At 52.5% G+C, this 22681-nt stretch overlaps 3 protein-coding genes across 3 annotated transcripts; 1 reads left to right on the forward strand and 2 right to left on the reverse strand.

Annotated features, from left to right (window-relative positions):
- Nucleotides 1-2895: 2895 nt before the first annotated feature.
- On the forward strand, nucleotides 2896-7711 carry TGME49_273960 (chaperonin GroS protein; the record flags this gene model as incomplete). The annotated part of the gene is made up of 8 exons (XM_018781705.1): nucleotides 2896-3204; nucleotides 4043-4178; nucleotides 4448-4593; nucleotides 4959-5026; nucleotides 5825-5891; nucleotides 6293-6411; nucleotides 6795-6957; nucleotides 7595-7711. The coding sequence occupies 8 exons, from the start codon at nucleotides 2896-2898 to the stop codon at nucleotides 7709-7711; spliced, it is 1125 nt and encodes a 374-aa protein (XP_018636742.1).
- Nucleotides 7712-9692: 1981 nt separating this feature from the next.
- TGME49_273950 (replication factor C subunit 5, putative) lies at nucleotides 9693-12741 on the reverse strand (the record flags this gene model as incomplete). The annotated part of the gene is made up of 6 exons (XM_002365955.1): nucleotides 9693-10247; nucleotides 10618-10844; nucleotides 11262-11399; nucleotides 11799-11874; nucleotides 12242-12355; nucleotides 12661-12741. The coding sequence occupies 6 exons, from the start codon at nucleotides 12739-12741 to the stop codon at nucleotides 9693-9695; spliced, it is 1191 nt and encodes a 396-aa protein (XP_002365996.1).
- A 7299-nt stretch (nucleotides 12742-20040) lies between these two features.
- TGME49_273940 (hypothetical protein) lies at nucleotides 20041-20967 on the reverse strand. The gene is made up of 2 exons (XM_002365954.1): nucleotides 20823-20967; nucleotides 20041-20332 (listed from the first exon to the last, which is right to left on the reverse strand). The coding sequence occupies exons 1-2, from the start codon at nucleotides 20928-20930 to the stop codon at nucleotides 20135-20137; spliced, it is 306 nt and encodes a 101-aa protein (XP_002365995.1). The 5' UTR covers nucleotides 20931-20967; the 3' UTR covers nucleotides 20041-20134.
- Nucleotides 20968-22681: the final 1714 nt, after the last annotated feature.

The following is a 22681-nucleotide window of genomic DNA, read 5'->3' on the forward strand; positions in this document are numbered from 1 at the left end:
AGGTATAAACAAAAATATTTAGAAAGAAGAAAACTCATTACCAAGGGAGAACGACGGCTTCGTGGTGAACAACGAGACAATAGGGATGAGGGTTCCCGTTAGCTTGCCAACGCGTATCCCGGGAGGCGGGTTTTGTCTGCTTGTCGAGTTTTCTGCGTTGCAGCAAATCCCTCTACACGGCCATACCCTGAACATTCGTAGAAATGCTCCAGTCCTCGAAAACTGTTATAATTGACGCTGCTTCGAAGGCCTTCTTTTTTCCGCCGCTTTCGCGCTGGCGGAAAAGTGCGACGTACCGTGAACAGGGGAGCTTTCGCGCCGTCTCGTGTCTTGGATCGATTGCAGAACTATTAGATGTTTGCTGTTTGTCGGACGTTCCGAGAAAATCAAGTCGGGAACAACTATATCTACGTCCGGGGAGAGACGAGAGGAAACCTAATCGAGGGAGTGTTTGTCAGGGCGGTGTGACTCTGCGCGACTTCCGATATTGTTGAGAAGCCGGATGTGCAGACGTTCTACATTGACGACACTCATTCCAAAGAATTTTCCCTCGTGTGCCGTGAAGATGGATGCCTACACAGTTAGGATTCACGTGCCGCTGCCGGGGGATTCAAAACACGTGCTCAACAGCGTTCTTTACAAAAAAGTTCGGTTTGGGCGGTAAAGTAAAGTCTGAAGGCATCTGTAGGCGTGCAGATTCTTTCTTACATTGTCGACCGTTTTCGGATGCAGTAAGGAACGACAACTCCAGCCACTCAGAAGTGGAGGAGGGTCGTGGAAGACGGTCTTTTGAATTTTTGTTGTCTAATCCGAGAAACTGTCTTCCTCAGATGCACGCTGTTGGGGTTCCTCGAGCGATGTTGAGCACTTGCTATCCAGGAGGCTCTGCGCCGGTTTCTTCGCGACAGCAGGAATTTTGGGAGCCGGGCCCTCACAGAACGCTTTAAACAGACAGTTTACTCGAGTTAGGGATTGGCGAGGTGTGTGCCTTCACGGTCCTGAATGCGGCAGTGGCTGTAGACGTACTTTCCTCTGCTTTCTTGGCAGTCGTGTGGTATGCCGGGTGTCGAAGTCATGCCTACCTCTGTAGGGCCGCTCCACAGAAGTCGAGAGATTTGTCTAGCTCTGTTCACGAAAAGATTTGCTCCGGACCGGCTCACGCAGTCGTCGCGTGCTCTATTAACGTGCTGGTGATGTGTTTACATGGGATCTCGTGCAAGCGGTGAGAACTCCAGCTGTACGCTACAGCAAGTTTCCCTTCCTACTAGAAAGACGGTATTTCTCTGGGTCAAGAACCGACGCTGCTGATAGTAACAAACAGATGAGTCGCGTTCGATCTCGAGGATCTGTAAGAAATACCAACACCGAGAATGGCTTCGAATTTCGTAGCTCGTCAGCCTCACCGCAAATTACGACGTACTGCTACAGAACTGGGGGGCATTCCGCGCAAGGGAATGGTTTTTTTTTTCACACCTAACGGAAGTCTCAGCTCTGTTTCATCCTCACGCATGTTTAGCGCTGCCGTCACCAGTTCTGAAAGCAAATCTTCCTTGAGCAACTCGACAGGACCTACGATCTGAACTCGTGGGGTCATTTTTGTCATTAAGATGAAACCAGCCTTGAAGCAGGGACGAAAGCAAAACTATGAACAAGCAAAACTATGAAAAGGCACTAAGAGCCTTGAAACTGGAACTTTAGACAACTAAACAGGCGAGGGAGTTTGGACAAAGACGTTGGAAGAAAACCACCGCAGACTGCTTCAGCTTGAATCCCCCATCGAATCTTTCCCTTCCTTCCGTGCGCTCCGGCTCCCAGTCGTGTGAAGATCCAGACGGACCCACAGAAATCTTCGGTTGTTGTAAGCAGACTGGACACAGTTTCGAAGCAACTTACGGCAAATCGTTCGCTATCTTTTTCTCGCTTATATTCGGAGCGAGACTTGAACGAAGTCTAGGCGCTCGCCCGTCTCCGGTCAGAGAGACAGGGTACCCCGCACATGCAGTGTGTCAACTGCATTGCGAGACGCCGCTCTGCCGAAACGCTGAAGAAAATGTTCGCCTTAAAGGGGTGCCAACATTTTGAAGGAATTCAGCATCGTGGAAGTGAAACGCTGCAGGGAGAGACGGAGTCGAGTGATCGGTTTTTTTGTGTCTCAGAAGGCTGTTGAAGGAAGTCTTGATGGTTTTGTGCGCGCAGCGTCCGGCTTTTTCCCCTTTTCTCCCTGCCGTGTGCACAGCCGTCGAAGTTTCATTCCTTGTCTACGCTTTCCCGATTGATTTTTTCTCTTGAACAGCTTCCAGCTTGCTGCTGATTTCCCGTTCCTCATCGCAGGGTGTTCGGCCGGCAAGTTCATTCGCGTGACAGGCCAGCTGCTAGAAGCCATTACTCTTCTCTTTGACCAATTTTTTCGCGCCGAGTTGTGCCGACTCTGTCGGACCGCAGCCACCGTGTGACCTTGCAACAGGGAGAGAAGGCGTCCCCGTTCCGCACGCGATTCGCTCGCAACGGGAGAAATCATTCTCCGATCCTCTGAGAGTCTTCACGGCCTGTCTGAACACTCTACACAGTTTTCTGCTGGAAACTATCCATTCCCACCGCTGGCCTCAGCTTCCCATGGACGTCTGCGCATCCCTATCTTTGTTCCGAGAAGTTGGGTGGGTTTCCTAACTGGCCAGCATCCTCTACGAGGCGGTGAACGCGTTTGAAAGGCGCGCTTTCCCACGCTGCTTCACCGGTGTCTCGTGCAAAGTCCTTTCGCTTTTCTTTTGACGGGTTTCTCTCCTGCTGAAACGACGGGCGATTTGTCCGTGGACGGGACACGTCCCTCGGCCGAAGGATCCCTCACAAGTCCCCAAACGACCCTCTCTCTCCGACGTCGAAATCACGAAAAACGAAATGACGCCTGCGTCTCGAGGCGTTCCTCTCGGGTGTACGTACACCGCTCCTGCACTGGAGGGTGGGGTGCAGCCGAGTCGGAGAATCGGAAGACTGACTCAGATTCTGTTTGTGTTCTTTATTCTCGGCCTTGCTTCGCTTTCCAGCTCGCTCTTCGCACATGAGGGTCAAGAAGAAACGGTTTCCCCGTTCCTATTCGCAGTCGGGACCGTGTACAAACAGCCCGGCAGCGTCGCTCCGACTTCGCTTCATTGCGCGGGCTCTGACTCGGGAGGGGAAGGCTTCGTCCGCTCTTCAGAGAGATCTCTGGTAAGCTCGCGTCTCTTGCGTTTTAGCCGTTAGATATGGGTTTCTGCCGCCACTCGTTTTTACAATATGGCCTGTGTACAGCGGCTTTCTTACTGTTTATGCCCCCGTGTATTGGTCTCGGATCACCATTTGCGATTCGAGTTCTTAGTTTACTGCCCGAGTGCGAATTGGTCAGCCATTCGGGGCTCAAGCCTGTTCACTGGATGGACGACTGTCTAGGCAACACAGACGTTTTCAGTGTAGGCCGTGCTACTCCTTCATGACGCGAGCATCAGCTAACGCCGGGAAGCAGGTGCCTGTGTGTGTATGCCTCCCTGTGCTTATCGACCCCGCATTTCGAACTTTCTCCTGTGTCCGTACACCTTCCAGAGGCGCGTAAATAATTTCTGATTGTGGCCACGAGCGCGACTAAAGGGGAGCCTCAACAAACTTCAGTGCCGTCCCTCTTCCGTTCGCGCCTTGCAAAAAAGTCGAGTGTCTTTTTGCTCCCCACCCCCCCTCGGTCCGTTGGAGCTGAGGTGTACGTACACCACACGCCTGAGTGCTCGTGCAGAATGAACAGTTTCGGTGAGGTCCAGGGCAAAATTGACGATGCGTTTCGTCCTGCATGTACACCGCAGCCAGACGCGTCAGCAGCCTTGGCAGCTGTAAAAGCGTCCCCCTTTCCGGAGGACGCTTTTACAGCATCGGAAATCCGTTTTCCACCCTGCCACTGGTTTTCTGTGGCTGTGTGGAGTGCTGTTTCTCTCCGTTTCTCTTTCGTCGCTTCGCACCTTCTCTAGGCTTCGGCGTGCCCTACAGAGGCTTTGCAGGTGGCTGCGTTTGTTGGGTCTTTCAGGCGTTTGTGCGTGGGCAGCCTTCTCGGTCGTTCGCTCTTTCGTCGCCGCCAGCAGCTTCCTCCGCCTTCTCTCCAGCTGTACAAGAACCGAGCCACTTGGTTTCAGGGCCAACAAGCCTCGCCAGTCGAGACGCAGGTGGGTACAGATCTCCGCGCAAGCGACTTCTGTAGTAGACGACTTTAAGTAAACTCTCAAGTCGAGTGCCATGTTTCGGAAAGCCGCGGGAGAAGGCTGCAGCACTCACGGCGGGAGAGTCGCGCGCGACGGACTCTCCAGGCGCGCCGGGCCATGACGCCTGCACACACGAAGCAAGGGAGTGCATGCACCAGAATGGCCCCTTCCCCCCCCCATTCGTTGTTGTAGCTTGCCGAAGCGCATGTGCATGCGTCCGCTTTTGTTTCGAGGCGTCGGCCCCCTGCGGAGTGCGTCGAACTTTTCCTTCGAGGGTGAAGACATTCGAGGTCCCATCAAGCCCCTGCGAGGCATGGTTCTCCTCGAGAGAAGGGAGGCAGTGGAGAAAAGCGCTGGCGGCGTCTATCTTCCGATCGAGGTGAAAGCAGCGAGAGAAGAAGAGACACGGACATGGAGAGAAAGGAGAGGGAGAAAGAGAAAAGGCAGCCGACGAGCTCAGATCAGTAGAATGGAGAAAGGGAACAGTGAAGGGCAGAAGAGACGAGAAGAACGAGATACTGCGAGATCAAAACGTTGAATGGACTTCCCTGTTTCTCTCGCGCGTGTCTCCGTTTCGAGTTCTCTCGGTTAGGTCTCCGCAGTCACCCGCCTTGTACATCTTTTCGGCACCCGTCGTTCTCGTTTTTCTCCTTTCACACTTCCTCCTGTTTCTTGCTCTGTGCGTAGGCGTCGTCCAACGCCTTGCGTCCTTTTTTCCGCGCTCTGTCTCTTTTTTGTGCTCAGTCTAAGGCGAAGCAGGTGATTGCCAAGGTCATTGAGGTCGGGCCTGGGGAGGTCAATCGCGAGACTGGGTACGCAGGTCTTCAGAAACATTCTTCTCGCGTTTCCTGCGTGTCCGGCCTTTCCTTTCTCTGTGTCATTCCTTTGTCTCTTGTCTCTCATTCTTTCGTATCTCTCCTTCCTCTGTCTCGCTTGTCGGTCCGAAACTCCTCCCGTTGTTTTCGTTCTCCTTTCCTTCTCCCATCTGTTTTTTCTTTGTGCCGGAAGCGCCATCGGGGCTGAGCTCGCCGGCCTGGCGTGGTCGGTCGAGGGTACGGTTCGGGGCGCGAGAAAACGAGCGTGCAGAGCAAAGGCAGGGGGAGTTGTCTTTCTCCCTGGTTTCTTTATGCATGCGACAGGGGAGAGGGGTCACACAGAACGCGTACGGAACGTCTGAGAACCGTGCTTTCAAGCTCCACTTGTGCAGGAGAGAGTTCGCTCGTACGAAGCGCTGCACGCGTCTGCGGTGGTGCTCAGCGTCGCTCTTGCCTTCACCCGGATATGTGAAAAGTATGCTTCCATCCCGCGCATCCTCTGGAAAATACCAAACGCAGTTACTCCGCTTCTTTGCGTGCGTCCATGCTGTCTCATGAAGACATGTACATCCATATTGGAGGGTAAATGCAAACAAAGGAAAAAGGAAGGATGTTTGTGCGAACAGGTGTGCAAGGAATTTCAGGGAATGTGGCATATAGGCATTTATCTATGTGTAGGACAGTGTTAAATGGGTATTTGCATGGAGCTGTCTTTGTCGGTGTATGTACTTGCGCGGGTGTCTGTCTCACACGCAATGCATGCTCACATGCTCTTCCACTCTTCGGCCCGTTCAGAGCTCGCATTCCAGTTGATGTGGCTATCGGCGACTGGACCATCATTTCGCGACACACCTACGATTCGGTGAGGAGAAAAACCAGAAGCGTTTCTCTTCACCTCGACCCTCCAGGCTCCCGGCGTTCTCACCCCCGAACCTCGCTGCATGTCTTCTCCATGATGCATTGGCGCATCCATAAACACATACACTTTCATGCGATGACCTTTTGATATACATATGTATATGTATATATATGTATATGTATAAATATATATATATATATATAGATATAGATACAGATATAGAGGTAGAGTGTTGTGTGTACGCATCTTGTGTGAATCATGTGAGTATGTGCAGCAGATACATGCCTACTCATGAACGCACATGCGCAAATTCATCGGTGTCTGCTTGTGTGGTTGCCTACGTGCGAATTTGGATCAAAGCTTCGCATCAGAGCGTTCACGGACATGCTGCGTTCTCCGTTCAGTTTAAATACAATGGCAAGGACTGCGTCTTGGTGGAGGCCCGCGACATTATCGCGAAAGTCCAAACGACCACGGAGGAAAGGGACGCGAACCCTTCAGACATTCTTCCTCTCGGCGACACGTGAGTCTCCTGTTCATGCATTCTTACAGATGCACACAGATACACATCTAGAGAGCTTTATACACATACATATGCATATATATATATATATGCATATATATATATATATATATATATATGTATATACTTACGTATCTGTTCACGTATATATATACATATACTTATATGTATATATATATATATATAGGTGTATATATATATATATATGTACATATATGGAGTTTCGAGGTTTTGAGCTTTTGTGGTCGCATCCACCTTGTCGCTCCTGCTGTTCGGCGACCTGAAACGCGCTAAGTAGTGGACGAGGCACCGCCTGCGCGAGGAGAGTAGACGGAGTGTGCATCCACCGAAGAAGCTGTCCGGGTGGTCTGTGCTTGTTCCAGAATTTTGGTGAAGCTCGTGAAGCAGGCGCAGCGAACGGCGAGTGGACTGTATCTACAGCCGACGGGCAGCGAGAGGGACAGAGGCCAGGGAGTGAAGCGCGCGCAAGTTGTTGCTGTGGGACTCGGCCGCTACAACAGAAACGGAGAGCGTGTTCCGAATGACGTAAGAGGAGAAAAATCGAGTTTGAGTTTTGAGGTCGATGTTCAGTAGACACCCAGTCTCAGACTCGGTTCTGAACGTTTTTTCATTCCCTCATCTTTTGGCCGCTCAGACTTCTCGCTGGACCCATGCACCTCTCTCTTTCGCACGGGAGTTACATCTCTCCATCTCTCAAGAGACAGATACATATGTGTAGACATATAATAAGCACATACCCATACATATTCATATCTAAATATAACTATAGGTTTGTGCGTATTTACAAACTATATATATATATATATATATATATGTATATAAGTATGTATGTATACATGTACACGTACATGCATCGAGGATGGGATGTATCTGCATGAAGATGTGTGTCTATGCATGGGCAACGTTGATGCACAGGTTGTTTTTTCAGGCGTTGTCTCCACGCCTGCATTCTCCTCCCTTGTCCGTGTGTATGCTTGCATGCATCGATGCAGAACTTTCTCCTACAAAAAGTGTACATGAACTCAATTGTGTGTTTAGGTTGTGACTTTTTTTATCGGGGTCCCTCCGCTGACGTGGAAAGGCTGTGCTGCAGATCCACCCACCTGCGCGCGTTTTCTTCGTAGAGCGCAAGTCGAGTTTTCTGTCTCGGGTGTCTCCGCAGGTGGTGCCGGGGGACGAAGTCCTGTTCCCGGCTTACAGCCAAGACGAGCCGGAGATGAAGTACGGCGGCGAGTCTTACGCGTTCGTGCGAGCGGCTGATCTCTTGGCAAAGTGGTGAAAAGCTTCGCAAATGTATGTGGAAATTCTTACACTCGAGATGTCCGGCGGCGTTCCGCTCTCGACGCAGACGCATGGGTTTGTCTCCCGCGAAGCAGCGGCCATTCCACGGACTCACCTCTCTTCTTCCTATCGCTGCCTCCCGCAGACATCTAGCTAGCCAGTCTCTCTGGACAACGCTATCTCGGAAGGTTCACTTTTCTCTCTGCCTCTCTGTCTAGGCTCTCTACTGACAGCCTCCGTGAACTCCAGCAGTGAGGCGGTGCAAACGAGATCTGTCGGTGTAGAGACACCGGAGGGACATGTGCGTTTCAGCTGTCTTGACGTTCTGGGTCAGGAACTCTCAAAGTTTCTGCGCCGATTTCGGAGTGGCCTCTGTGCTGGACAGTGTCTTTGATTCAGGGATTTCTTTGTTCGTTGAGGTATTCGCGGTCTCCACTGGGCTGGTGCCGAGGTTTATATGTGGCGGCGAGGGGAGAGTGTCATTTTTTTCTGCGTTGTGTTCCAGTTCTGGGTCTGAGTGTGACGGACTTTTGCCTACACCTTTTTCGTCTCGTCTGTGTGGCAGAGACTGTGGTTCCGCGATAGGCGTTCTCTGCGCCTTCTACATCTGAAGTTGTCTCTCCTCTCTCGCGGCTGGTCTCGCGTTCTGGGGGGCTCTCGACCCCCGTGCTTTTCTACTCCCTTCTCCGTTTTCTGCGTCGTGGTTCAGACCATCGGACCCGATGCGAATTTTGAGAGGCCAGACACGCTCCCGGACTTGGCATCTCTCGCTTCACCAGCGCCACGGAGCGAGCGCGGGAGTCGCGGAACAGGGAGAGAGAAGATGCGCGAGAAATAGACTTGCCTTTTTCAATCCCAGCCGACGAGACGCGGGCGAACTGGGAGAGGACGAAGATAAAGAACACGGAGAACAGCACGATTAGAGAGAAAACAAGAGGAGAAAGAAGAGGAGAGAAAGCAGAGAGGGGGTGGCGCGAAAGACAGAGCACAAGTAGAGACAGGGGGAAATCCTTTAAAGGCAAGACAGTGCGCGAGCGCGAGTTGTGGACCTCAGCTCGCATAAAAAACGGAGACGTGATCGCCTAAGTAGGAAATCGAAGAAGCGGGACGAAGCGAGACAAGGACTGCGAGCCATGATGACACTCGGAAGAAACAGAAACATACACTGACACTACTTGTTCGCTGAGATGGAGGTGCGATATACATGTTGTTCTCGGTAGCTGGGCGATTGCAGCAGTGAAACGCACACTAAAAATCAGGTGGAACGAGCTCTGAAACGTCGAGGAGCAAAACGAGACGAATGATTCTCAGGTCTACTCCGGAGCTTTGGGCGCGTTTCTTTCCGAGATAAAGATTAGATTTCCGTTTCCACGATAAAACTGTCAAACAAAAAAGCCGTAACACACGGGGTCGGTACATACACCTCACACCCGCTTCCTCCACGTCATCACACGGCGCTTCACCGAGCAGCTTTCCCTGCATCCTTCACAGCCGAAAACGCGTTTTCGTCAGATGCTCCAGATTCTCGAACTCGCAGTTTTCTTGTCCTCTCTGCGCCTCACCTGTCCCCCACGCGTGTCGTCTCTCGGCAAGGAAACAGTAACAAAGACTTTCGAGATCGAAATGAGTCGTCCAACGCGTAGTATCTGCTCCCCAGAAAAATGTAGTTTATATAAACCTTGTTCGTCGGCTCGTGTTGGTTTTAGAAACGAACTCCCGATTGGAGGATTGGAGGAGAGGGGCGCTTTTCTGTGCGCGTCAGAGCCACAGGTGGAGACTGGAGTTCGCAGTTCTCTACAGAAATAAAGGGATCTGTGTGTGTGTCGACAGCGAGGGCCTTGTCGCGACTTCCTGTCACATTTCCTTGCCTCCAAACTGTCCTTCAGAAGAACGCATCATCTCGTCTCGCTCCTCCGGATCGCCTCTTCCCCCTCCCCTCCCCTCCCCCGCAGCTCGAGCGAAGTTTCTTTCCAGCTGTGCTACGTTCTCTTGACGACGTCTGCGAGATGGAGGACGCGCATCGCTTGCGCCAAAAAAGCTTCGAGGTGAATGATTTCCTTCGACCCCTTCTTCAGAGTGTGCGAAAAATGCGCGGCTGCATGCACCAAGACGGTCGCAGGGTCGTGGCCGGCGGCCTGGCGGCTCGAGCCGGGCGTCTCTGCGGAGGCGCCTGCAGCGCGCGGCTTCGGCTGCTTTTCGCGGACAAGAGCGAGGAGTGTGGTGAGGAGGCGACCGAGGACAAGCTCGCCTGGGATGAGGACAGAAAGCAGGTCGTACAGCATCCCTCGACACTCTGAAAGCGCCCGCGGACTCTGTTGCCGGAAGGCGCACACTGCGATCTCGTCGCACAGGCGCTCCCAGGGCAGTGGGAAGGGTGACGCCTCGCCGCGAGGCAGAGACAGAGCGGTAGACGGAGACAGAGACGCGGTGAAGTTGTGGGTCGCGAGACACTCCAGCGCGAGCCCGGCGCGACGCAAGTTGCGCGCACTCTTTTCGGAAATCGTTTGCAAAAGAGCATCGGGCGCCACCTGAGGCTGGACAGAGAAGAACAACGAGGGAACGGGGAGGAAAGAACAAGATGGACCGCGAAGCAAAGATGAAAAGGATGAGAGGTGAAAGAGCGACTGAACATCTCGACACTCTGTGAGAAGCGTCTTCCGACTTTCGAAGGCCTCTTTCGTTTGTGGTCTGTCTCTCCCTACGATTCTCTCATGCTCGCTGCCTCTTCCCCATGCCGTTGCCTCGTTCGCCGGCCTTCTGTCGAGGCTCTCTGTCAACCTGTTCACCCCAGCCTTCGCACTCTCTTCAATCTCCCCTGCACCCGGTCCCCGCCATCGCTCGTCCGGCCTCCTGCCCGTCGCCTCGCCTTCTCTCTCGCGCGTTCCGCCCAGTTCTCTCACGCACAGGGAGGCCTTCTTTGTCGCAGAGGGATCTGAGGAAGGAGGCGACGGCGCGGTGCGAGGGGAGAGGAACGCGAACGCAGAAGCAGCGACTCTTCAGGGGCGCAGAGAACCTCTCGAGTCTCTCCACGAGGAAGACGAACTTTAGCCGCGAAGAGTAGATCTCCAGCGTTCGACGCAGCGCATGCTGTGCACTCTCCGAGAGAAGATCTGCGTCCTGGAAAATGCAAACTGAAGAGAGGGAGAACAACGGACAGCCGCTGTGAAAACGGCGCTCACGCGACGGCGAACGCACCAAAACATCAGACACCCCACCTCCAAAAGAGATACATGAGCACGCATATACATACTTGCATGAAAGTTGCCCCATAGAGGCAAAGTCATATCTCTCGCTGATCGAAAAGAGAGATAAATACATGAACAGAGCTATCCGTGACTGGTGCTCGGTAGATATCCACACTCTGTGCACCTACAAACTCCTCTCTGTGTCGGAGGATACATACGCTTTAACATAAATATATATATATATAGAGAGAGAGAGAGATAAATAGGTAGATAAATAGATAAATTGGTAGATAGAGAGATAGGTAGATAGAGATAGATATGGCAATTGGTGCAGATAATGGACGACGAGGTATTTGAGATTACTTTTGAAGGGGGGCACACTGGATGCCTTCGGAGCCGCGAAGAAGGAAGAGACTCCTGAGAGGGTTGTGCTTTCGGCGATGTCTTTGATAATCGACTGCACGATTGCGCGATCTTTCACACCGAACTCCTGACAGGAAACTGAAAACGCAGAATCGTTCAGGCGCATTCTTCACCCTTCCTGCCAGACATCGAGTCTTTTTGATCAACGCCGCCGAGCTGAAGCGCGTGGACTTCACGACTGTGCTGTTCGAACGGACTCTCCTCGGATCCCGCAGAGCCCGCTATCGCTGCAAAAGCGAATCTGAAGATCCCAGTGAGACCCAGTGAATGCAAAAAACGCGTTTGCTTCTTCCTCAACCTCACTATCCTCGTTCGCGTCGAAGTTCTCTGCTCTTTGTGCTCGTTCCCTTGTTCTTCCGTGAATGTTCTGCCCTCCTGTTCTTCCGTGTTCCCCTGTTCTTCTCTTCTGTCTCCTTGGTTTTTCGTCTGCTGTCTCCTTGGTTTTTTCTCTGAGAGGTTCGCTCCTTTCTGACTTACGCAGAATATGGTGCGAGGATCGGCAGACTGTGGCCTCTGTGCCTGACTCTCGGTCAGTGAACGTTTCAACTCGAACCTGAGGAAGAGAACTCAGAAATGGCAAGACCCCATGAGGAAAGCAGAACGGAATTCGAAGAAAGAGCGGATCTAGAAAAACAAACTTGGAAAGAAGGCAGAAATCTCTCCCCCCCCCCCCCATTCCCCCCCCTAACCCCGGTCGACTTCGTTACGTCTCGCGAGAAAACATTTTCTTCGTGTTGGTTTCCCCGTGGACGCTTCGCTTCCACTTGTCTGATTGTTCTGTCTCCTCGCCTTTTCCCGCGCGCCTCCTGACAAAGCAGAGACGAGACGCTTTCCCTGTTGCTCGAGACAGAAAGTGCATTTTTCCGGACTGCTCGCCCTCTGAGAGAGGAGAAAAAATCCTCAGAAGCCTCGGCGCGCACCTTATCGACTGCATCTCCAAAGATTCTTCGTACAAGGGCGAGCACGCGAGTCTTCTTGCCCCCGCCAGTCGGACCGTAGAAGAGGAGGTGAGGAAGCGAAGCCGACGCAGCTTGCTGAACAAGAGAGAACGCATGGAAGAGGCAGAAAAGAAACAGCAACGCAGCGACGGGCGTGGAGGTGGAAGTACACCGGAGCAGCAGAGCAGAAGAGACTGGGGAGACAAGAGGTGAAGGCCGGAACCACGAACAAGAAAAGGAGAGAGAGGGAGAACGCGTCTTCTTCTCAGTAGACGGAAAAGAGATCACTCCGGACAGAAAGAAGGACGATCAAGAAAAAGCAAAAGAGGAGACGAGAAGGGTAAAGAGAGAAGAGGGAGAGACAGAGGAGGAGAGCACAGGGCGGTCACAAGGAGACGAACCTTCAGGAGAAGACGGGAGATTTCTGGGTGGATTGAGAGTTCCTCGATTTCGCGAGGAGCGTGTTTATCCACCCACAACATTTTTGTAGAGGAAGGTCTGAGGTATCTGAAAAGAAGAGAAACGACGAGTCAGCAGTTGACGGCGGCCGCCTCCAAAGGAGCCGAAAAGAGAAAAAAAAACTTTACGAAGCTCTGACGTAAGAACCTGCTGCGCTTGCTGAGGTGTACGTACACCCGTCAGGACCGAGGCGTCCTCGCTTTCCCGTCTCGATTGTCCATTCTCTTTCGATGCGCTTGGAACGCGAACCTGTGTACCCTAAAGTTTCTGCCCTCACAAAGAACTGGAGAGGCATTCCTCTGTGAGAAAGCATGCCTCGACTTCCAACAACAGTCCGGCGGCCAAGTCATCACAGAAGGAGAGCTCAGAACCGCGGAAGATTCTTTTGGGAAGCCAAACTACTCGCCGGAAACGAGGTTGCGAGTCACACACAGGCAGGGAAATCTCTGCAGCGGTGTGTATGTGAAGAAACATCGACTTCCAATAGGATGAAACAGAGGCACACAAATGAAAGGACGCACGATAGGCTCCGAGGAAAAAAGTGTAGAGGCGCGGAGCAAAGCGTCTCTTCGAACGAAAGGCCTGGGCCGTAGAAAGAAGCTGAGGGAATGGCGCGAAGAGTGGTGCGTGGTTCTTCGGCGTGTGTGCACGTCGCAGAGAAATCCTTGATTTTTCGTTCTTTCAAACAAACACAAAAGGAGGAAAGGCGCTCCTCGAGGTACGCCGGAATACCAAGAGAAGCGAACTGAGGAAGTGCCAGTCCAGAGAAGCCCCCAAACGCCTTTGAGAGGGCTCGCGGCAGACAGCTGCAGGAGACGGCACACAGCTGGCGAACGGAGGGAAAATCCAAGGAAAGCCTTTGATTCTTTAGAAAGAGTCAATCATAAAGTGGGGAGAAGCTGTCGGAAAGGCGTCTTTCATTTTCGACCGAGCGGTGTGTCTTGAGATAAAGCAGCACAGTGATCCCAGCATGCGGACGCACACCCGACCCGCTCCCCCCACGAAGCGACGGTGTGCAGAGGCGCCTGTTCTTCGCTCAGCTCCGTCAAGCAGAGGACATCTCTGGACAGAGACAAACGAAACTCTGGGTGTCGATCCTGTGTCCTCGCCACTCTATCGAGACCTGCCGGCAATACTGGACTTCAAGCGTATCTAGGAATCGCTGCGGTCGCAACTGGACAGACAAGGAGTTGCTGCCTCCTGCATGTATATAGAGCGTCTACTTCTATAAATAAATCTCTAAAGCTGTATATGTACAGGTGTATGCATTGAAAGAAAGAAACATTTGCATGCATTTGTGAGCTCGCAAATACGTAAATCCCTGCATACACACAGGGAACAGCCAGAACAAGAGAGTCGCGCCTCTTCGTGGACGTGCTCATCTTCGGTTCAGATGTTTCAGCAGGGACATCCGAACTTCTGCGCATCTGCGTTTGTGTGCGCGTTGAGAGAAAAGCACACGAAAGCGCCGAGACTTCTGTGGAGACGGAGAGCTCCACGTCTGTGTGTCAACGCGTGTCGTTTGTGATGCATTTGTCATGCTCTTCATGTATCGGGAAAGGCGACAAAAAGTTCTGCGTTTCTCGTACATGACGTCTAAGCTGTCGAGAACCTAAATGCTGGCGAACATGCGGAAAAATGAACAGTAGATTCATCGGCCTATTGCAGGTGTATCTGCGGCCGGTTCTTCAGCTTAAGCGTACAACGGAACTGGAAGAAAGAGCTTTCGCGGGAACAGGAAACGAAAGCAAACATCGTCTTTGGCTCTTGAGAGCTATGGTACTTGGAAACGAGGTTCCTTCTCTCGGCACCCTCCACAGCTGTCACTCTCGCGCGATTTTCTCTACACTTGGTTCTGCTGAAAGATCGAAAGCTGTGTTTCCTCCTCGCCACAAGACAGTATGCTCTTAGGAGTCGCAGACAGAAACATTGGTGACGTCCATGATTCTGCAGTACTTCTCTGGACTTTACGTGACGTGGTTGGTCTGGCCCACGAAATGTGCTACTTGCGTGTTGCTTTTCTACATACAGGATCTGTGTTCCCAAGGAATCACTTTTCGTTATCGCGTTCTGTCTGTGTTTCTCGATTCCCTCCCTTTCTCTGTCGCTGCGCATTTCTCATACGTGAGGCGCATCGGATTTCTCGATCGCGAACTAACAAAACAAGGTTTTTGAAGATCGGAGAGATGCCCGTCGCTCACGGAGTGACTCGCTAGATGTGTTTCGCCGCCGTAGTTGTAGTAAGCGAACAGTGTACATCCTGTAAAGTTTTCTTATTTTAAGAATCGAGGCGGTTTAGGGTTAGGGCAAAGTAAACAAAATAATGATCTCTCGCGAGAGATCGCTCTCTTCCAGGAACCAGAAAGAACGTACACCCCAGATACAGTGATCACTTACTTTGTGTGACATAAATGTCCAGGTGAAACTACTTTTTAAAGTACCTTAGTACCGGGCTATCCCTGTGCCCGAGGCACGTTCGCAGAGTTTTCAGGTCGAACGAATCCCTTTCTCCGCTTCTGTCTGAGTTTCGCCCGCCTCCAAAGAAGAAGCGAAAGCAAAAAACAAACGAATATGAGGTGCGGTCCCACACTTGCGGAAAGAACGGATTTCAGAACCAAGTTGCCCCACGTGGGGCGGCCTCCTGGTAGGCGGACTGCCGCCGCAATTTCGGGAGTCCGAGAGAACCCCCTCGTCAGCCTGTTGGTCAGCACAAAGTGACAAAGAGACGGTTCTGCTCTTCTTGCGATGAAGTAGAAGAGGCGCAGCAGCAGTTTCTATAGCACAAAAGTTCATGTGGAGAGTCACCTGTGTTGCTTGAGATCTCAGAAGAACCACAACGCGCTTTGTTGGCAGAACGGGGGGTGACAGAAGCACCCAAAACGTCTGCCGATTCGCTTTGCTGTGTCGATCGTCGAGCAGCCATTTTCTCGGAGAAGCATCTGAGGTATCGATGGGTTTCTCCTTTCCCTGTACAGTGCGTGATTCTTATCGCTCCTGACATGGAGGCTTGCAGTTGTTTCCGGGAGGAAAAGAATGGGTGGACAGTGTGGCACTGACATGGACAGTAATGCCGACGAAGCAATAACACCTGCGCCACGTGACTCTCTCCGCCGTTGTGGCCCAAAGATCTGACTCGACCTTTGGCGCTTGTTTCTTCCCTTGATTTCACAAACAGCTCCAACACACGCACTGGGAAAGGTTCGTTTGGGGCTACGTTTCGGGGCTCTTGTCTCATCTGGATGAAAACGAGAGTGTCCATTCCAGAAACCAAAAACGATCTTTCAAGAAAAGCACGCCAACATGCAAAGCGAAAGGCTCTGCCGGCTTAATCGACTCGATGGTCCCATATGGCGACGAAGACCTACCTTAGGTAATGAAGCACATGAAGGCCGCCGTCGATCACGAATCCTACACAGATGCGGCGTGTCTCTGTCGGTGTGGAAAAACGTTAGCGTAAAGATCCGAGATTATCCCCGCAGAAACGCATTCCCGCTAGACCAAATCTCCTCTTGATGCAGAGCGATGCTCACTTCTTGGCCAGACCTGCCACATACGCGACGATGCTCGCAAACTCTCGACGAAGCGTTTGCCACCCGTTGTGCATGCGGCACTAAAAAGTAGTGGCTTTCTGTGTCCCGTCAATCTGCTACCGACTAGGCTTACCTGGAGTCTCAGTCCGCCGACCAAATAAAAAGCGGGCCTTTCACAGATGCGTTAAATGCCGTGGAGCACACTCGGAGGGTGTTCCGCTGGATCGCTGCACTCACGTCTGCACAAAAAGCTTTACACTTTTGTATGGATAGATGGGTCGACACGCCACTGTAAGCATATTTGTAGGTAGCGGCAGCGACTAGAGTAAGTAGGTATAGAACTCAACCAGGCATCAAAACGGTAGTTCAATAACTATAAAACCAGATACACAATAGTCGAAGCGGTTAAACTGTAGAAGAGTCTCGTATTATCCGTACATACCAGGCCTCAAAAGCGTGCATCCAGTAGGTCGATGGGTAAGGAGATAACGCGGCTAGGAAAGCTGTGAGAATTCGTCGGAAGCTCAGCAGCACAACTGCAATCAGGAGTCACGAAGACCTCCTACGTTTCCAGGGAAGGCCGAAGAAGGTGCCATGCAACTTTGTTTTGGCGAATATTTTGGGAACTTTTCTTCTGTGATGTGCAGAATGCCCAGTTCGATGGTTTGACACCAGCGACAGAAATACAGACTACACGGCCGTGAACGCATCTGGGGAAGCTCCGCTGTATCAGGATGAACGCACATGAACAAGCCACTAAAACACAATCTGCCATCATCTGTACGTCTCGTTCAGTTATTTTTTGTGCAGCATGTGTATTTCCATGTACTCAAGGTTCCTTAGTGTGTATCCCAAAACCACATTCGGCTGTCTGTCTGTCGTTTTCCGCGCTCAGACAGCTCGGGTCGCCTAGCTGCCTTCACTCTCTCTGCTTTTCCGTCTCCATCCAAGCGCCCGATATTTCGGTCCTCTTCCCTCTCTCGTCCTTTCTCGCATCCTGCCTCTTCCACCCGTCGTTCTCCTTCTGCTTCTGTTCTTACACGCTTCCCTCGTCTTCCTCTGTTGTCTGGTCGACGAAGGTCGAGAGGTTGTTGCCACGCCCTTAAGGGAAGGAACGGAAGAGGGAAAAGAGAAATCACGAAGGAGCAGAAGGAGAGTTTCTGCCGAGCGATCGCAGTTTCTGAAGACGGGAAAGTCCTGGCGCTGGGGAATCGACGCGGCCACGTTTGCATTCTGTTCCTCGCAGAAAATCGGTGAGACTCGCCTTGCCGTCGAGCTGCATCTCTCCTCGCTTTCCCCGTTCCTGTGAAACCCGTGTATTGTTTACCTATTCTCCCAGTTCCTTCTGTTATCGTGAGTGGATGTTGTCGGTCCAGTTGTTAGTAAGCTTTTTCCGTCAACTAACGCTTTCAACAGCAAACGTCCCCGCTAGAGAGTCCGAGAGGTAGGTTGGCTCTTAACAATCCTCGATTTTTGGTCGAGCAGCTGGAATAAGCAAACAATGCTAGCAATCGAGTGATAGACAATCTTGCCTGCCAATACGGGAGCTAAATCAGCAACCCATTTGGTTTGAGTCTGGAGGCAAAACACAAGTTGACGAAAAAATCGAGACTAGCACGAGTTGACAGGAGTCGGACGGATGTGGCGCGCGCGACCTATTTCGTGTCCGCCGTCCAGAAGACACCCACATCTAAATCATACACGTAGTCTCGATTTCTCTACCTACACTTAGAAACAGGTTCGCACCCATGGGACTGTTGAAAAGCCAAGCATACAGAACTACAGTCTGTTTTGTGTCCAGTGCCGCCTCGTTTCTTCCGGTAACATTGACACCACAATGGGAAACTTTGGCTCCCCAGGAGCACGAAAGAAGATGCAGCACGAGGCAAAGCGCCTGCAGTTCCGCTCATGTGCTCGCAATATCCCCCTGTTTCAGGTACCGTCTCCTCTTCCATCCGGGTCTAGGCCCCGTTTGCTCTCTCGCACTCCTTTGCTCCGAGCGGCTTTCCTCGCGTCTGCCAACCGGTGCCATCACTTCTGTCTTGAAACCATCTATCTCGAACCCGAACAGCAGCCTCTTGCCTTCTTCGGGTAATCCCCCACAAAAAAACTGCGAATGCCGCAGAAATGCGGCGTGTCGGCGTTCCTCATCTGCTGCTTCCGTCCCGCAGTCTCCAACATGTTCCGCCTCTCTCGTCGCTTCCCAACCTCTTTCTTGCTCTTCGTTTCCACCCTCGTTCCCGCGTATTTACGAAAAAAAGAATGCCGGTCGTTCTGCCTCATCGTCGTCGCAATGTGGCTCTCCACGGTGTCTAAGCAGCGGCGAATTTTCCTGCCGGAGCGTCTGCTCCCATCCAGTTTCTGAAGCTTCACATTCTTTTGTGTCAACTGGCAAAGATACATCTTGTGAACTCTACAAGCACCCTTCCCTTCCTTCTTGTCGACGGTCTCCTTCTTGTCCTGAACGGTCTCGAGGTTGTGTAGAGAACAAACACTCGTGTCCAGCTTCCCCCTGCATTCGAAAGAATCCTTCCCCTTCGGCTTCGGCGCCCTTGCGAGGGCGGAGCGAGCAGCGGGACCTCCAGGCGTGTTTCCTTTCCGTAAAAGAGAAGGAAAATCTCACAGGTCCCCGTTCTGGTCTCCCCGCTGTCTGCCCTGTCACGCAAACGTCTTCGTGGAACTGGCCGTGTCTGTCAAGCCACCACAAAATCTTAACCCAGAGAAGGAGGGGGCATGCAGAGGCGACGCTTACACCTTTTGAAGAGACGAAATACAGAGCAGACCTCGCGGAATCGCATTTCTGCTTTCCGTCTGAGGCAAGCAAAGCATTTGCCCTGAACGGTTCGAGGCCTATACCTCCCCCTCGCCATCGGGCAGTTTCCTGTCGGTGAGGATGGCTTTCGGCTCTCTTGTCACTTTTTTTAGTCCGTTCGGAGACGGTTCCAGACGGGCACACTGATGAAGAAAGAAACTCGCTACACCAAATTCAGATGGACCGTTGCAAACGCGTGACGTGGTGAGGATGGCCGTACACAATCATTTTCCTTGGGGTGTCTCTGTTCGGCTTGTCCAAGCAATCTCATATCTGTACACTAACTCGCCATCATGACGTGAGTGTTTTTTGAAAAAACGTGATGGCAACCAGCAAGCTGCAAATGCCCTGAATACACCAGTACGCAATGCCCTACGGAAGTCGAAGGAGCTTGCGCGATCTTACATCGTTTGATATAGAGCACGAAACCGTGTTTAGTCAGCAGCCATGTCACGTGGGTTCCGCGCTGCTGTGTTCATCAAGGCTAACGACTTCAGATTCGTTTCTTTTTTTCTCTGTTCACCACCCGCCGGTTTTGCAGGCGAGGAGCCAGTTGCCCCTTCGGTACCCGCGGAGGCTCCAGCGAGGCGGTCGGCAACCGGCAAGATGCGCAGCTCGACAAGAATGAGAAAAGCGGCTCGAAGCCAGTTCTCGCTGTCGCCTCTGGGAGGTCTGTTCAAGTCTTCGATTTGAGAACAATGCGAAGACTGTTCGTCGACGCACGCCGACACAGGATGCCTGTTTCCCGGGTTGCCTCTCTGCAGCGGAGAAGGTGGGTGCCTAGTACGAAGTAGCTCCACAGATAGCGGAGCGTGGCGACGCCTCAGACCTGACGCAAAGAGAGGCAAGGACAAAACCCTGGAAATCCGCTATTCGCCTTCACTTGCGTCGTGCCTTCCTCACCTGTGGTCTGCTGCACGAATCAAACGACTCGAACGCGCAGATGCGAAACGGCCAACAGCCGTGCTTGTGTTTTGTCTCTGTCGTTTTTAGGACCTTCGCCTCGCTATCCCCAGATCTCCTTCTTGTGTGGAATTACTCGCGGCTGGAGGAGATTCAAGTCGCTCTTTCTCTTCACGCCACAGCCCCCTCGTTTTTCTCGCAGATATGTCCCTTTGCCTTTTCTCCCACTCGTGAGTCTTTCGTTCTCCTGCAAAGAGAAGGCTGCATCACGGTCTGGGCCTCAGACGTAAATACGAGCGCAGGAAGCAACCTGTCTGTGTTGCCCGTCTCCTCTCCCGCTTCCTCGTCTCTTCGTTCTTCGTGTGTGGCCTGGACACAACCGGAATGGGCGCGAAACGCCGGGAGTGCAGTCGTGTCAAAACACACAGACACATGCGCAAAGAGCGAAATGCGGCGAGCTGAGCAAACGGTTTTTCGGCCCGTGGCTCGGTGGACAGTTCCGCCTCTCGAGGCCTTGCGCGAGTCGCCTTTGAACGGTCGCGGCCATGCCTTGAAGCCTTTCGCGTCTGAAAGAGTTTTCTTTACTGGGTGAGGAAACTCTCGAAAGACAGAGACTTTAGAGAAACACCATTCGAAACTGAGCGCTGAACGAAGCCCGTACCACGGCACATGTCAAACCAGCGGGTTCGAGACAGTCTCGGGTCTGCTGCAGTTTCTCACCCCTGTGACTTCGAGAGCAAGTCAACAATAACAGAAGGATTGAACGTGGCACACAGAAGTCTCAGGCGTCAGACACACGACTGAAGGGAAGAGTTTCCAACGGACCGATTTTCAAATTCTCCCCGCCTTTCGAACTTACGTTTTCCCTACTCTCCCCTGAGTAGCGCGCAAGTTCAGGAAGCACCTGACACCTGTGAAGGAAACGAGGTTTTCTCCACGTTCGTGTCTTCCATGCCTCAGATGACATCTGGCTGCTACTGCTTGGCTGTCTTCCCCGACAATTTTCTCAGAGTCGTCGTGGCACACCGACGACTCGTCGCCACAGGGCTATGTCTCCGGACCCACAAAGGAGTCATCTACGCATTTCCTCTTGCTTCGTCGTCTCTCTCGGACTCTTCCCAGTCGACAACTTCTGCTCCTCAAGAAGCAAGCCGGCTCTCCTTCCCGTCGCCTCTCCCGCTCGGGATACGCACGCTTCTCTCTGCGTCTCTAGTGCAGGGTCGAGGTGCTCGCCTTCTTCTCCCAGACTCGATTCCTCCGTTTCGCTCTGGGTCTTCTCCGGAGTGTCGCTCCTCACCTGCATGCAGTGGAACCTCTGTGGCCGCCTCGCCTATCTCCCTCTCCATCCCGACAGAGAGCGTCGCCGGAGAGACCATCGGCGCCTCCTTCTCTCCCGACCGGAAGAAGGCAGAGCGCGGGCGAGTCGGTGGCACAGGCATAAAAACAAGGAAGGATGTTCATGGAAAGGTCGGCGAGGCAACTGTTCCTGGCCCTCGCTGCTGGGGCAGCGACCGTGGCTCGTGCGAGATGACGAAAGGAAGACTCTCAACTAGAGGAAAAACACCTGACGCCCTGAGAGTTGCAGAGACGTCGTCACCTATTCTGCAGACGAAGTCGCTTGTCTTGACAGACGAAAAGGAAGAAGAGGAGTCGCGCGGACGAACAGATCGAGACACAAGACAGAGAAGAGAACGCAGGGGACTCGGACTGATTTTGGAAGAAGGAGCGTTTGTGGTGGTTGACTTAGCGTCGCTGCGGGAATGCCTCAGGTTAGAAGAGCCAGGCCGCGCGATCGTTCAAGTAGAAACGGACCACAGAAACAAGTAAGGAACAAGTCGATGCAAAATGTACAAGCATTGAATGTCTGCACCGGTGCACTCGAGTGGGCAGTCGGTTGTCTGTGGCAGACGCTAAAAGGACAAAGTCGAAACACGGTTCTTGATGCTGAACCAGGTGAGGCAGAGGCGGAGCAGTCCTTATAATTGATTGTGCCGAGTTCCTGTCCCGATACACTCCAGTTCGCTGGAGAGGAGACAGAAAGCAGGGAAGAGCAAGGGAAAAACAACAGAAAACATATCGTGTTCTGAGAGACATTGGACACGGCCAGAACCTCTCGAGAGCAACCGTCGTAATGGATCTCTGAGACTAATAGGGGGCCTTAGCCCCGTTTCCGCTGTCAGTTTCAGTGAGTCCTTGTTGCCTCGGCGAGTCTGAGGGAAAAACTCCCCGGCGAATATTCTCTCCATTTTTCCTAAAGAAGATGCTTCTGTATCGCCGGGGTGTCTCGACGCTTTCTGTCCTGTCTCTGCTCCCCAGGTTCCTTTTCTTCCTCCTTTCCGACGGATGCACGATGATGTTCGACTTCTTCGAGTCCCTGAGGATTGCTGAGCGTCAAAAGCAAGCACGCTCTCTCAGGGGAGGCTGTCTCTCCCTGCTTTATCCGGTCCTTCCTTCTTGTCCCGCGTCGCTCACTCTTCCGGCATGCCTTCAAGCTCTCGTCGGCGCAGACGCTCCGAGAGCGAAGAGCATGAGGCTGAAGCCCAGGCTCTGTACACCGAAAGACGTCGCAGCACTTTTAACTCACTCTCACATGGCTTCTGCTTGCCCAAGGGGAGGAGTCCCTGCCAGCTTCGTTTCACCTTATCCGTCGCCAGAAGCAGGTGTTCGCAGGACTTGTGTAAGAACTGGTCGGGAGTCCCGGACTGCCGCTTTAGTGGA

This window comes from Toxoplasma gondii, chromosome VIII (genome assembly GCF_000006565.2).
Source record: "Toxoplasma gondii ME49 chromosome VIII, whole genome shotgun sequence".
NCBI classification, from domain to species: domain Eukaryota; phylum Apicomplexa; class Conoidasida; order Eucoccidiorida; family Sarcocystidae; genus Toxoplasma; species Toxoplasma gondii.